Below are 15,391 nucleotides of genomic sequence, written 5' to 3' on the forward strand. Positions count from 1 at the left end.
GAGCTTGCTTTTCCTTCAGTAGAAACGTTCAGGTTTTGTCGCATAGTTTTCCAGTGTAACATGTGGGAGATAGCATGCGGCCGTGGCCTTGCGCCTCTGGATTAGGGATTCTTGGGCTTGGCATCGAGCTTTTAATTGCTTTCAGCTCATGTCCGTGCAAGTTCTCTGCATCTTTCTCAAGCTGTGACATGTAGGTGTGAACATGCGTGTCTACTACGAGGGTATCTGGTGTTCATGATCTCACTTCTGCCTTGGGCGATCGTGCTTTCTGCTCGTACACTGACCCTCTCAGACAGCTCCTGCATTACTGACTGGTTCATCTTGCTAGCCATGGTATTCACAAATTAAAAATGGCTCTAACATCTTTTAATTTTCTTCTTCGATCTTATTGTGGATGATGTACATGTATTGCCATTTTATCATCTTTGAGTACAGATTTAATGACATTAATTATATTCATCCTGTTGTACTACCACCCCTGTCCTCTGTGTCTGCATGTTTTTGTCACCCCGATAGAAACTCAGCACCCCTTCTTCAGTAACTCCCACTCCATCTTCCCACAGGCCCTGGTGATCAAAAGTAAACTTTTATCTCTCTGTATTTGCCTATTTTAGGTATGTCATAGAATATCTTGTTTGTCCTTTTGTATCTGATTTACTTTACTTAGTATAATGTTTTCCAGGTTCATCCATCATACTTGGATCAGGACTTAATTTCTCTTTATGACTGAGTAACAGATATTTATATATCAAAAACAAACAAACAAACAAACTCACTCCCTTTGAGTCGATTTCGACTCCTAGCAATTCTGCAAGACAGAACAGAACGCCCCTATGTGTTCCTAAGAGCGTAACTCTTTACAGGGGTAAGAAGCCCTGTCTGTCTCCCTCTGAACCACGGGTGGTTTCGAACTGCTGACTTTGAGGTTAGCAGCCCAACTACTAACTGCAAGGTTGGCAGATCAAGCCCACAGCTACACCACAGAAGAAGGAGACTGTCTTCCCCTGTAAAGATTCAGTCTCAGAAACCTTTCATAGTTGGAATTGACTCCATGACAGTGGGTTTTCTAAGATTGTTTCCATCTTTAGGCTACGGTGAATAATGATACAATGAACATTGGTGTCCAATTGCTGAATCATAAGTTTTTCTATGTTTAACTCTTGGAAGAACTCCCAAACGATTTTCTACATTGGCTATACCCTTTTATATTCCCACCAACATTCCGAGTTCTAAATTCTTTGCAACATCCTCCCCAACGCGGGCGATTGTACTCTGTTACATGGGGTTATTATGTGTGAGATTATAGCGATCAATAGCCTTTCCCATGGTCGCTTGGGGACTAATACTCAGTTTCTCCTGTTGTCAGTGGCTATCTCCTGTGCTTGGTCAACATTTTCCTTAATAGATCAGGTTGTTCTATAAGCAGGGGAAAGGCATGAGAAGAGTTGTTCTCTCTGGGAGACCTGCTTTTGATACTCAAGTTTGCTGGGCTGAAGGGTGGGGAGATGTGGTAAGTAGCTATGGGAAGAAAGAACCCAAGACAGACAAAAGTTACTTCAATCAGGAGCACTAAAAGATAAGAGTCAATTGAAAAAACGCAGCCATTTTTCATGCCACTAATATAGTCTATTTCAGAAGAGTTCGGTGATTTTGTTTTTCTTGAAAATAAGGTATCTCTTTTCTCTGAACTCTTAGTTTGTGTGACATAGACAGACACAGACACACTAGAGGTTTGGTGTTCCGCAATGTGACAAGATTAGTTCTGAGCTTTCTTGTATCTTTTGCCTTTTGCTTGGTACTTGAAACAAAGTTTTTGGGATGAGTCAAAGTGTTTTATAAGTCAACTTTTTTTTGTGTGTGTACATACAGAGAAAGTGAAAAAAGGATGCACAATCATAGATACTTTCATTAAACCAAATATCAAAAGGTGAAGCTGTTGTTTCTTGGCATGTCTTCCATCTAGGTCTATGCACAAGAGCACTCGTGGTGTATAGTGAATTATGTGTTGGGCTGGTCACTACAAAGTCAGCAGTTGGAAACCACTAGGCATGCAGTGAGAGAAAGACAAGACTTTCTACTCCTCGAAAGACTTACAGTCCTGGGAACCCACAGGGCCCCTTCCCTCTGTTCTACAGAGTCATTATGAGTTGGAATTGACTTGATGGTGAATCGTGTTGGTGTGAGGTCTGTGTGTTAGAAGACACTGTTTCCATTTCTGTAACCTTTCCCCCCAAAGAATTCTGGACTCTTAAATTTACACAAAAGCAGTTTGGGTTTCTTAGAGGGACTTAAATTGTGTTCTTTTTCAATACTCTTTGTGTTACAGGAACAGAAAGAAGTTGAAAGGGACAAGACTAGGGTTATAAAGTAGATGAGGTAAGGTTTCCCAATGAAATGCTCATCCTCCAGTTCTCGCTACCCAGGAAGAATGAGCAGATGCATGCATGCTGCCTTAGTACAGTTCTCCTAGCCTTGTCTCACCAGTGCAGTTTTCCATTTCATTCAAATTTCTTCACAATAAGCTTCTGTGACCATCCTGGGTCCTATCAGGATGATCAAGATTAATTCTTTGAAATTCAAAATAACAGTCACCCCAGTCTTCTGCCTTGAATATAACTAGCCCAGCAAATCCTTTAGAAAGCCGCTGTTTGGATTAGATCCCTTTGAAGGCGCCCTCACGGCACCAAGACAAGTTTGCTGAGTGAACTTGTCTGCAACCATCCACTCTTAGCTGAAAAACTTCAACCTCACTGCCATCGACTCGTTGCTGACTCATAGCTTACTGCCCTAGGTGTGTGACACGGTGACTGCTTAGGGGAGTAGAAAGCCCAGTCTTTCTCCTGCAGAGTGGCTGGTGGTGTCAAACTGGCAACCAGGTGGATCGCTGTCCAACTCGTAACCAATACACAACCAGGGCTCCATACTGATTGCAGGACTGTGTTTACACACGTTTTATTTGGAATAAGCTCGTGGAAGTATGAATGAGAACCCTAGGAGCAGTAGGATTGTTGCTCAGCCTCATAAGCTTTTTGACTTAGCTTCTTAAACTTTACTTCTGACCACAGCTGGTCGTTTTTTCTGATGTCAGAACCAAATCTCTTCATTAAAGGCTTTTCTGTCGTGTTCTTTCATCCATTCCTGTAATTCCCTCCCCTAGCCAGCACTTACTTTATAGAGAGACGGGGGCAATGTGAGAGCAAAGAATATTGGAATGTACGTTGTGTACAGGTCTGGGATGAAAGGTCCGGAATTGCCGTTTCTTCGTGGAACTGATGCCTTGTGTGGCCACTTTGTGTAGATGGAGTTGTTTATGCTTGGGGCCACAATGGATATAGCCAGCTTGGAAATGGGACCACAAACCAGGGCATTGCTCCCATCCAAGTCTGCACCAATCTCCTGATCAAGCAAGTGGTTGAAGTAGCTTGTGGCTCACATCATTCCATGGCTTTGGCGGCTGATGGAGAGGTAAGTGCTTTACATTCAACTCAAACTAAGATAATGACCATATTTGCGCTTGGGATAGTGTGAACCAAAAGGATGTGGAAGACAAACTCACAAAGCCTGTGTGGCAGCACATCAATCCATCATAGTTACAGGTGGGAATGGGACCATGATTGGGACACATACATTGTGGTTCAATAGAGGAGCTTACAAGATTTGCCCAGGGCCTTCTGACCAAGGCCATCAGGGAATGGCTCATGGCTGTGTGATCCCCAGTACAGCAATCTCCATCGAGGACATACTCAGGCAAGCCTCTTTCCCTGGGCTGGCTGAAGACGGGGGGAGGCAATCCTCTTTACCATGCATTCTGTCTGAGGGCAAGAGTATTCTCATCCTGGTCTGTGGTCAGCAGGAATTCATTGGAACCTCAATCTACTTTGGGAACCCTACAAATGGATTTTGGCCTTTCAATGTCCATAGTCTTCTGCAAACAGGATGTCCAGAATTTAAGCTCGAATGCAGGATGGGTTGTAGGTTGCGCTTTGTGAACTTGGGAAAGAGACCTGTAGCGCATATTATTTTAAGACATTTATTACTGTGGGTTTTACTGGTGCTTCTTGAGAGTGCATCAGCGATATGAACTGAGATAGGATTGCTGAGAGAGGAGAGAAAGAATCGTGGAAATGTATGAAGGCCATTTTCAAGTGAAGCAATCCTCCATAAAGCTTCTTTTAAACATAATAACTAACCAACCAATAATGAGAGTAGGGATACCAGGAGGGTAAAAGAAAGGTGGGGGGAGAAGGGGGAATCGATCACAATGATCTACACATAGCCCTCTCCATGGGGGATGGACAATGGAAAAGTAGGTGAAGGGAGACATCGGTTAGTGTAAGACATGCAAAAATCATAATTATTTATAAATTATTAAGGGTGAGGGAGCGAGGGAGTATGGGGGAGAGAGGGGGAAAATGAGAAGCTGATACCAAGAGTTCAAAAAGAAAGAAAATGTTTTGAAAATAATGTGCTTGACACAATGGATGGATGGATGGGTTGTGATAAGAGTTGTACAAGCCCCTGATAAAATGATTTTAAAAACCACCACCAACAACAAAAACATCCACCCAACCAATTACGGGTGAGTCAATTCTGTTACAAAATGGAACTGCCTCGTAGGGTTTTCTTGGGTGTCAGCTTTATGGAAGCAGCCCAATAGGCCTTTTCCCCAGGGCCCTGCTGTGTGGGTGGGAGCCACCAAACTTTAGATTAGGAGCCAGCCACCAACTGCTTGGGCCATCCAGAAACTACTCATTAAATGAGTTGATTTTGACTTTATTCGTATTATGATTAGGAGCTAGCGGTAGACGTTTCACACTTGCTGCGATTTCTCTTCCTGTTTCTCATCTCTTGTGCAGGTATTTGCTTGGGGTTACAACAACTGTGGCCAGGTGGGGTCAGGATCCACTGCAAATCAACCAACTCCGCGGAAAGTTACGAACTGTTTACATATTAAGAAGGTGGTTGGCATTGCCTGTGGTCAGACCTCGTCCATGGCTGTTCTGGACAATGGGGAGGTGAGCTCTCTCTCTATTCCTCCCTATTCCTATTCCTATTCCTTCCTCCCATCTCCCCAGTCAGTGAAATGCCCCTTTCTTTATGCGATGTGTGGATTCGCTGAAGGAAGAATGCTTCGTTTTTGTAATGTCATTGGTAGCTACTGCTGAGGGAGAGCCACGCCATACTTGCTCTTCAGTATGAAGTTGCCAAATTCCAAGGCTTATCTGGGCGTTAATGTTCTGTCCTCTCTCAATTTTATTTTGCAGATCTAGCTAGCCTACCATGTATTCGTATTTGTTTGCAATTTAACGTAGTGGATTACAGAACTTTCCTCTTCCACTGAAAATATCAATTGTGCACTCCTTTAAAGTTAGCTGATGATATGTATAAGCAGTCAAGGACTGTTAGGCAGGATGTCTTTTAAAAAATTTTTATTACTTACAATTGATGTATGTATATGTAGGGATTGTGATAAGAGTTGTATGAGTCCCTAATAAAATGTAAAAAAAGAAAAGAGGAGAAAAAAATGATTAGGGCAAAGAATGTACAGAAGTACTTTATACAATTGATGTATGTATATGTATGGACTGTGATAAGAGTTGTATGAGCCCCTAATAAATTGTTTAAAAAATTTTTTTTATTACAACATCATTTTATTGGGGGCTCTTACAGCTCTTATAACAATCCATACATCAACTTTATCAAGCATATTTATACATATGTTGCCATCATTATTTTCTAGGCATTTACTTTCTATTAAGCCCTTGGTATCAGCTCCTCTTTTTCCCTTCCCCAACCATGACCCCTTGATAAATTATAAATTATTATTTTCATATATTACACCGACTGGTCTCCCTGCCCTTACGTATTCTGTTGTTCATCTCCCCTGGAAGAGGGTGTGGTTATGTGTGAATCATTGGTTCCCCTTTCCTCCCCTCCTCTTCCCACTTTCCATGTATGTGGGGGATAGCCAGCCCCCACAACAAATTATGGGTTCAGTAAGTGCAATTGTACGGTCAAGATATATAAAGATTATAATAAAGTCATAGAGAATGAGAGAGAGTAAAACAAAGAAGTCAGACACATTTCATGGTATTTCATGGTAGCATGCTCACCTCGTGGATGGCCATGATCTCAACAGCCAGGTCCACGTACAACACAGGCCAAGAGGGCAGGAGAGAGAGAGCCAGAGAGAGAACCATTTATTGCTAACCAAAGCTTATATATCTTTGGGGGTGTACATGCCTCCTAATTACAGGTAAAGACATGTCATAGGAAGGGGTTGTACAGTAAACAATATGAGCAATAGGAGGGGAATATACAATGGACATAAGCGTAACAGGAAGGGGATGAGCTAGGGGTGTACACGTGATAGGAAGGGGAGGGACTAGGTGTATACATGTGACAAGATGGGTGGACCCTAGATTCATGGTGGCGGCCTAACCTTGGTCACCCTGGAGTGGGCTAGACCTCCCCGGGCTCTCCTTCAAGGAAACAATCTACTACTATCCTTACAGAAGGTCGTGGGGCCTCCTTAGGGTGGGACAGACTATGCAGTCTGATTGCTCTAGATGGCTGATAGTCCTTAGGGAGAATAACCCCTGACCTACTTTCATTGACCTCCAAGTGTATAGTCATTCACCATGTGTAGCAAGCAGCTAGGTTTGGCATATATTTGGAGGAGACAACTTGGGAGACATTTTTCTGTCCCACACCTGTATCCTTCTGATATCACTACTTCTATTCCTGTTCCTGGATTCCATGTGTCATGTGTACCTCTGCATATGCATGCTCCAATCTAGCCTGCAGTGAAAGGCAGGAGTAGGGGATGAGGGAGCCTCAAGGAACCAGAGGAATATTGTGTGTTTCATCAGTGCTCTGCTGCACCGTGGTTGACTCATCCCTTCTTGTGACCCTTCTGTGAGGGGATGTCCCACTGTCTACAGATGGGTTTGGGGTCTCTGCTCTGATTCCCTTGTTCTCAACAATTTGTTTGTTTGTTTGTTTGTTTGTTTGTTTGTTTTGAGTCTTCAGATGCCAGTTACCTGATCCCATCAGTTCCTCATGATTGCACAGGCTGGTGTGCTTCTTCCATGTGGGCTTTGTTGCTTCTCTGCTAGATTGCTGCTTGCTTAACTTCAAGCCTTTAAGACCTCAGACGCTTTATCTTTTCATAGCTGGGCACCATTTGCTTGTGCACCTATTTTGTCTTCAGCTATTGTGCCAGAATGCCAGTTTGCTAGAAAAAAGTGTTCTTGCATTGAGAGAGGGAATGAGCAGAGCCCCGAAGTTTTTCCACTATGTCTGTATTGCCATATAAATATATGGACCTAGGCCAATACCAATATTTTTATGAATTAATGTATTTACATATGAACACACCTATGCTTATACCTCTATCCATAGTTTTGCTTCCTAGATCTTTCCTCTGTTTTCTATTATCTTCCTCCTGCCCCACCATCATGCTTGCCCGTCTTCTGCCTCTTAGTAATGCCTCTCAGCTAGATTGCTGCTGCTCTAACACCCCCAGGATTTCTATGTCCTCCTTGTGGTTGATTTTAATTCCATAATTGTTCCCCTGTCTATGGTGTTGTTTGTTCACTACTCCCTTCCCCTGCCTCCTTCTCCCCCCAAGTCCCTCTAGAACCGTTGGTCCCATTGCTTTCTCCTCAAGCTTGCTTCCCATGTTCATCTTAGACAAGTAGGCAAACCAACAATAACAGAGACCAAACAAAAAGAAAACAAAAGATTGAAAAAGAAAAAAATACATAATTCCAGGTCTGTCCGCGGACCTTTATGACTATCTCCCCACTGGTCCTGGGAGAATTCCCGGAGCTGTTCCTCTTAGCCTGAAGTCTATTTCTCAGGCTCTTCAGGGGCTTTGTGGCTTGGCTTTGCGCCCACTGCTGATCTGTTATGTTCCCTTCTTGGTTCGCCCCACTGTGAGTGTTCAGACCAGACTAACTCCCCGCCGTGTGTCCCCAATATTGTCCTCTGTTGCGGTGTCCTCCAGTGAGGGGACAACATGTCTTCAGCTGTTGTCGGCCCTACAGTCCTCTGTGTCTTAGCAGCTCTGGGCAGGGACATCGTCCTCTGGGCTTGGAGTGCCCATATGGTTCTAGCCCATCCCTTTCTCTTTTTCCTTCTTGGTTTGCTTCCATGTGGCGTGGCATGCCAGCCCCTCTCCCCAACCTGTAGATTCAGCGTTGTTCTCTGTAGTACATACTTCTAGGGAGGGGTCACTTTGGCTCTGATTGGGGCCAGCCCTGTAGCCCACTCTGTTCATGCGTTGCTCCATGTGGTTACGTTGCCCTCAAGGTTTAGTGCGCCGTGGTGGAGTCTGCAAGCACACTCTCATTTCTGTGGACACATAACCAATACTATCCTCCTGAGTAGGTTAGTGCCTTACTCCCTGTGCCATCATCTCCCCCTTCCCCCTTTTTCTCCACCCTCCTTCCCCCCTTTCCCCTTCTTTGTGTTGTTATAACATGTACCTCCTTGGGTTTGCTCTGACTCCAACTGTTGGTACCTCAACCCTGATAGTGTGCGATTAAGTGGCTTTTCTTCTATACCTTCTGTGCTGATTGTACTTATCTCTGGGGACTCATGTTGTACTTGTCCTTTTGTGATTGGCTAACTTTGCTTAACATAATTTCCTCCAACTCTTCCCATGAAACGATGTGCTTCATGTGATCATCAGTGCTTTTTAGTGATGTGTAGTACACCATTGTGTGCATGTGCAGGGTTTTCTAATTCACTTGGCTAACGATGGAAATTTAGGTTGTTTCCAATGCTTTGCAAATGTGAATTATGCTGCAATAAACATTGGAGCGCAGATGACTGTTGGTGGTTTATTTCTTACCTCTTCTAGGTATATGTCCAGTACAGGGATAGCTGGCTCATAAGGTAGTTCAATTTCCATTTGCTTTAAATGTCACCTGATCACTTTCCACAGAGGTTGTACGTATCCACACGACCACCAGCAGTGGAGGGGAGTTGCTATCTCACCACATCCCCTCCAACAATTTGTTGCTCTCTGATTTTCTGATTTTGGCTATCCTCAAGGGTGTTAGGTGGTATCTCATCGTTGTTTTAATCTGCATTTTTCTGATGGCTAATGATCGGGAACATTTTCTCATGTTTATTGGTCATTCTCCCTAGTGAAACTTCTGTTCAGGTCTTTTGCCTACTTCCTCAGGGGTTAACTGTTTTCCTCTTTTTGCAGGCTAGGAGGGTATTGTGGATTTTAGTAGTAAGCCCTTCATCTGTTGTGTCATTGCTAAAAGTCCTCTCCCAGTCTGTGGATTCTCTTGTTACTCCCTTGGTGAAGTCTTTTGATGCACACACGTGTTTTATCCTTAGTATATCCCACTTGTTGATTTCAGGTTCACCTGTGTGTGTACCCTTTCCTATTGCAGTTAACCTATACATTCCTTTAGCCAAGGTTCTCAGGTTTGTCCTGATTCCTTTGTTGATGGTCCTGATAGTGTGGGGTTTTTCTTCTAGGTCTGTGATCCACCTTGAGTTCGTTCTTGTGCGAGGGGTGAGGTAAACATCATGTTTTATTTTTCTATAGGTGGATATCCATTGTTTCCAGCACCACTGGTTAAAGAGGACATCCACCTCCCAGTTAATGCTTTTGGGGCCCTTGTCAAAGATCAGTTGTCTATATGCTGATGATTTTATTTCTGGGTTTTTGTTCTTTTCCATTGGTGTGAGTATCTGTCCTTGTACCAGTACCACGTTGTTTTGACAACTGTGGCTGCGTAGTAGGTGTAAAACCAGCCCTGTGACTTTGTCCCTCCTCTTGAGGAGTCCTCTGCTAATTCCAGGCTTCTTCCTTGTCCATATGAAATAAGTGGTCAGTTTTTCCAGTTCTTTGAAGAAGGTTGCTGGTATTTGAACTTACATAGTGCCTTGGGTAAGACTGACATTTTTACTAGATTGAGTCTTCTTGATTTCCTCTTCCATGGTCTTGTCCAATGTATATAGCAAACCAATAGGCTTCTGTTTGTTGCTCTTGTATCCTGCCACTCTTCCATATTCCTTTATTGCTGTCAGTCCTCCTGTTGTGGGGCTTTTGGGATTGTCAATGTGTAGAATCTTGTCGTCTGCAAAGAGTGAGAGTTTCATCTCCTCTTCCTCCAGTTAGATACATTTAATGTCTTTCTGCTGTCTTCTGTTGTTAGCTAGAACCTCCAGTAAGATGTTGAATGGAAGTGAGGACAGAAGACATCCTTGTTTGGTTCCTTTTTTCAGTGGGAGTGTTTTCATCTTTTCTCCATTGAGAATGATGTTGGCTGTTGGCTTTTCGTAAATAGCTTGTATTAACTTGAGTTAATTAACATTCCTATCATCTTGAGTGTCTTACTTAGGAATGGGTGCTGGATGTTGTCAAATGCTTTTTCTGCATCTATTGATATATATATATACATTAACATTTTATTAGGGGCTCATACAACTCTTATCACAATCCATACATACACACACATCAATTGTATAAAGCACATCTGTACATTCTTTTTTTTTTTCTGATTCTCTTTTTTTATTTTTTTTAAAGATCATTTTATTGGGGGCTCTTACAGCTGTTATAAAAATCCATACATCAATTGTATCACGCATATTTGTACATATGTTTCCATTATTCTTTTCTAGACATTTACTTTCTATTGAGCCTTTGATATCAGCTCCTCGTTTTTCCCTCCCACATCTGTACATTCTTTGCCCTAATCATTTTCAAAGCATTTGCTCTCCCTTAAGCCCTTTGCATCAGGTCCTCTTTTTTTTCCCCTCCCTCCCCGCTCCCCCCTCCCTCATGAGCCCTTGATAATTTATAGATTGTTATTTTGTAATATCTTGCCCTATCCGGAGTCTCCCTTCCCCCCCCCTTCTCCGCCGTCCATCTCCCAGGGAGTAGGTCACATGTGGATCCTTGTAATCAGCTCCCCCTTTCCAACCCACTCACCCTCCACTCTCCCAGCATCGCCCCTCACACCCCTGGTCCTGAAGGTATCATCCACCCTGGATTCCCTGTGCCTCCAGCTCCCATATGCACCAGTGTACAACCTCTGCCCTATCCAGTCCTGCAAGGTAGAATTCGGATCATGGTAGTTGGGGGGAGGAAGCATCCAGGATCTGGGGGAAAGCTGTATTCTTCATCGGTACTACATTGCACCCTGACTGACCCATCTCCTCTCCTAAATCCCTCTATGAGGGGATCTCCAGTGGCCGACAAATGGGCCTTGGGTCTCCACTCTGCACTTCCCCCTTCATTCACTATGGTATATATATATATATATATATTTTTTTTTTTTTTGCATGATGCCTTATACCTGGTCCCTTTGACACCTCATGATTGCACAGGCTGGTGTGCTTCTTCCATGTGGGCTTTATTGCTTCTGAGCTAGATGGCCGCTTGTTCACCTTCAAGCCTTAAAGACCCCAGACACTATCTCTTTCAATAGCCAGGCACCATCAGCTTTCTTCGCCACATTTGCTTATGCACCCGTTTGTCTTCGGCGATCGTATCGTGGAGGTGTGCAGCCAATGATATGATTTCTTGTTCTTTGATGCTTGACAACTGATCCCTTCGGGAACACGCGATCACACAGGCTGGTGTGTTCTTCCATGTGGGCTTTGTTGCTTCTGAGCTAGATGGTCGCTTGTTTATCTTCAAGCCTTTAAGACCCCAGACACTATCTCTTTTGATAGCCCGGCACCATCAACTTTCTTCACCACATTTATTTGTTTATCTGCTCTGGCTTCAGCAGTTGTGTCGGGAGGGTGAACATTGTTGAGTGCCAATTTAATAAAAGAAAGTATTCATGCATTGAGGGAGTGCTTGAGTAGAGGCCCAAGGTCCTTCCGCCCCCTTAATACTAAACCTATAAATATAGACACATAGATCTATTTCCCCATCCTCATATATATATTTGCATGTATGTCATTCTTATACTTTTTCTTATACTCCACTTGTGGTCTATAAGATTGATGGATTTGGACGGCAGAGAAGGGGGGGAAGGGAGACTCCGGATAGGGAAAGATATGACAAAATAATGATGTATAAATTACCAAGGGCACACGAGGAAGGGGGGAGCGGGGAGGGAGGGGGAAAAAAAAGAGGACCTGATGCAAAGGGCTTAAGTGGAGAGCAGATGCTTTGAGAATGATTGGGGCAGGGAATGTATGGATGTGCTTTATACAGTTGATATATGTATATGTATGGATTGTGATAAGAGTTGTATGAGTCCCTAATAAAATGTAAAAAAAAAGAAAAGAGGAGGAAAAAAAAAAGATTGATGGATTTTCGGATGTTAAACCATTACTGCATCCCTGGGATGAATCCCACATGATCATGGTGAATGATATGTTTCATATACTTTTGTATTCTATTGGCCAATATTTTGTTAAGGATTTTTGCATCTATGTTCATTAAAAGTATTGATCTGCAGTTCTCTATTCCTGTGTGATCCTTACCCTGTTTGAGTATCAAAGTTATACTTGCTTCATAGAATGAGTTTGGGAGTTTGCCATCTTTTCTCCCCTCAGTAATTTGTGGGGAATCGGTGTCAGCTCTTCCCTGAATGCTTGGTAGAATTCTCCCGTGAAGCCATCTGGTCCAGCAGCTTTTTTGTTGGTAGTTTCTTGATAGCTGTATTATTTCTTCCTTTGCTATGGGTCTGTTTTGGTTCTTGACTTCTATCCGGGATAATCTAGGGAGGGATTGTTTTTCCAAGTATTTGTCCATGTCTTCCACATTGTCAAATTCCTTAGAATACAGACTTTAATAGTACTTTGTGATTATTTTTTTCATCTCATTGAGACCCGTTGTGATTTCCCCTATTTCATCACTCATCATGACTATTGATGTTTCCTCCTTGCTTTCTTTGGTTAGGCTTGCCATTGGTCCATCGATTCTGTTGATCCTTTCAAGGAACCAGCTTCTTTTTTTAAAAAAATCATTTTATTGGGGGCTCATACAGCTCTTATCACAATCCATACATATATCAATTGTGTAAAGCACATTTGTAAATTTGTTACCCTCATCATTCTCAAAACATTTGCTCTCCACGTAAGCCCCTGGGATCAGCTCATTTCCCCCTCCCTTCCCGCTCCCCCTTCCTTATGAACCCTTGATAATTTATAAATTATTATTTTGTCATATCTTACACTGTCCGACATTTCCCTTCACCCACTTTTCTGGTGTCCATCCCCCAGGGAGGAGGTTATATGTAGATCTTTGTAATCGATTCCCCCTCTCGACCCCACCTTCCCTCGAACCCTCCCAGTATCGCCACTCTCACCGCTGGTCCTGAAGGGATCATCTGTCCTGGATACCCTATTCCTATCTGTACCAGTGTACATCCTCTGGTCTAGCCAGATTTGTAATGTAGAATTGTGATCATGATAGGGAGGTCAGGGGAGGAAGCATTCAGGAACTAGAGGAAAGTTGTATGTTTTATCGTTGCTACACTGCACTCTGACTGGCTCTTCTTCTCCCTGCGACCCTTCTGTAAGGGGGTGTCCAGTTACCTACAGATTGGCTTTGGGTCCCCACCCCATACTTTCCCTCATCGACAATGATATGATTTTTGTTCTTTGATGTCTGATACCTCATCCCTTCGATACCTCATGATCACACAGGCTGCTGTGTTTCTTCCATGTATGTGGGCTTTGTTATTTCTGAGGTAGGTGGCTGCTTGTTTACCTTGAAGCCTTTAAGATCCCAGATGTTAATCTTTTGATAGCTGGGCACCATGAGCTTTTTTTTTTTTTCCCCCACATTTGCTTATGCACCAGTTTGTCTTCAGCAAATCGTATCTGGGAGGTGAGCATACAATGATATGATATCATTTTTTGTTCTTTGATGCCTGATAACTGATCTTTTTAGCACTTTGTATTCACACCGGCTGGTATGCTTCTTCCATGTGGGCTTTGTTGCTTCTCAGCTAAATTGCCGCTTGTTTACCTTCAAGTTTTAAGACCCTAGATGCTATATCTTTTGATAGCTGGGCTCCATCAGCTTTCTTCACATTGGCTTATACACCCGCTTGTCTTCAACGATCGTGTCGGGAAGGTGAGCATCATGGAATGCCAGTTTAATAGAACAAAGTATTCTTGCATTGAGGGTGTACTTGAGTGGAGGCCAATGTCCTGATACCTTAATGCTAAACCTATAAATATATGCACATAAATCTATTTCCCCATCCTCATATACAAATATATTTACATATGTACATGCCTGTATTTAGACCTCTATAAATGTCCTTTGCTTCCTAGCTCTTTCCTCTTATTTCCTTTTACTTTCTTCTTGTCCCACTATCATGCTCAGCCTTCATTTGTGTTACAGTAATTCCTCTCGGTTACATTACCCTTGATCATGCCTTACCAGGCCTCCTACACCCTCCTCCCCACCGCTTTGAATCACTTGTTGTTCCCTTGTCCCTGGGTTTGTTAGTGCCACTTCCTTTCCCCCCACCTCTCCCTCTCACATATCCCTCCCCCCACCACCTGGAATTGCCAATCCCGTTGTTTTCACCTCCAGATTGTTCATCCAGTCTATCTTCTTTAGACAGACCTGCGGAGATAATAACACGCACGAAAACAAGACAGAGCAAAACCAAGCAACAAAACAAAACTACAACAATGAGCCAATGGCAAAAAAGAAAACAAAACACAACAAGAAGAAAGAAAAGCTTGTAGTTAGTTCAAGGACTGTTTGTTGGCCTTGAGGAGTGTTTTCTGGTCGAGTCTGATGGGGTGCCAAGCCCTGGCCCCAAAGTCTCATTTTGGTATTCCCTGGGAACTTCGTTGCTCCGTTCCCCTTGTTGTTCTGCCTAATGCCCTTAGTGTTTTGCCTTGGTGTGGTGGGATCAGATCGGGCACAATTCCCATACTTTGTCTCCAGTGTTGTCCCCTGTAGGGCTATGGGTCATTGTGGGACATGTCCTGTATCATAGTGGGACCGGCCATATGGCTGCTCTGAGTGGGAATATCATTGTCAAGGCATGGTGGGCCAGTATGTGCTCCACTCTCTCTTCCTCTCCCTTCATTTGCTCCCATGTCCTCTGATTAGGCATGTCTCTCTCCCTGAGCTGCAGCTTCAGTGCTGTCCTCTGAAATAAATTCTTCTGGGGCCAGGGGCAGCTGTCCATGTTGTTGGGATTGGGACCGGCCCCATAGACCAGCTTTTTGTCTTATAGATTTTTTACATTCTTCTCTTGTCTTCCCACTAGTTTAGCTCTGTCCTGATTTTTATTATTTCTTTTCTTTTGCTATTGGAAGGGTTGTTCTAGTGACCCTGTTATAGTTGCTGTAGGTTTTATAGTAGTGTATCAGTCATCTCTCTTCCTTTTTCATATATGCACTTATTGCTATCAAGCTACCACTGATA

General features: G+C 43.3%; 1 protein-coding gene across 6 annotated transcripts in view; it reads left to right on the plus strand.

Annotated features, from left to right (window-relative positions):
• The window catches only part of RCBTB1 (RCC1 and BTB domain containing protein 1), a 92,847-nt gene that overhangs the window by 48,478 nt on the left and 28,978 nt on the right, over positions 1 to 15,391 (plus strand). For all 6 annotated transcript variants that reach the window (XM_075532504.1, XM_075532502.1, XM_075532507.1 and 3 more), the window contains 2 exons: positions 3,299 to 3,465; positions 4,857 to 5,015. In XM_075532504.1, coding sequence (XP_075388619.1) covers positions 3,299 to 3,465; positions 4,857 to 5,015 — 326 coding nt within the window. The remainder of the gene's footprint in view (positions 1 to 3,298; positions 3,466 to 4,856; positions 5,016 to 15,391) is intronic.

Source organism: Tenrec ecaudatus, chromosome 15 (genome assembly GCF_050624435.1).
Source record: "Tenrec ecaudatus isolate mTenEca1 chromosome 15, mTenEca1.hap1, whole genome shotgun sequence".
In the NCBI taxonomy this organism is placed as follows: domain Eukaryota; kingdom Metazoa; phylum Chordata; class Mammalia; order Afrosoricida; family Tenrecidae; genus Tenrec; species Tenrec ecaudatus.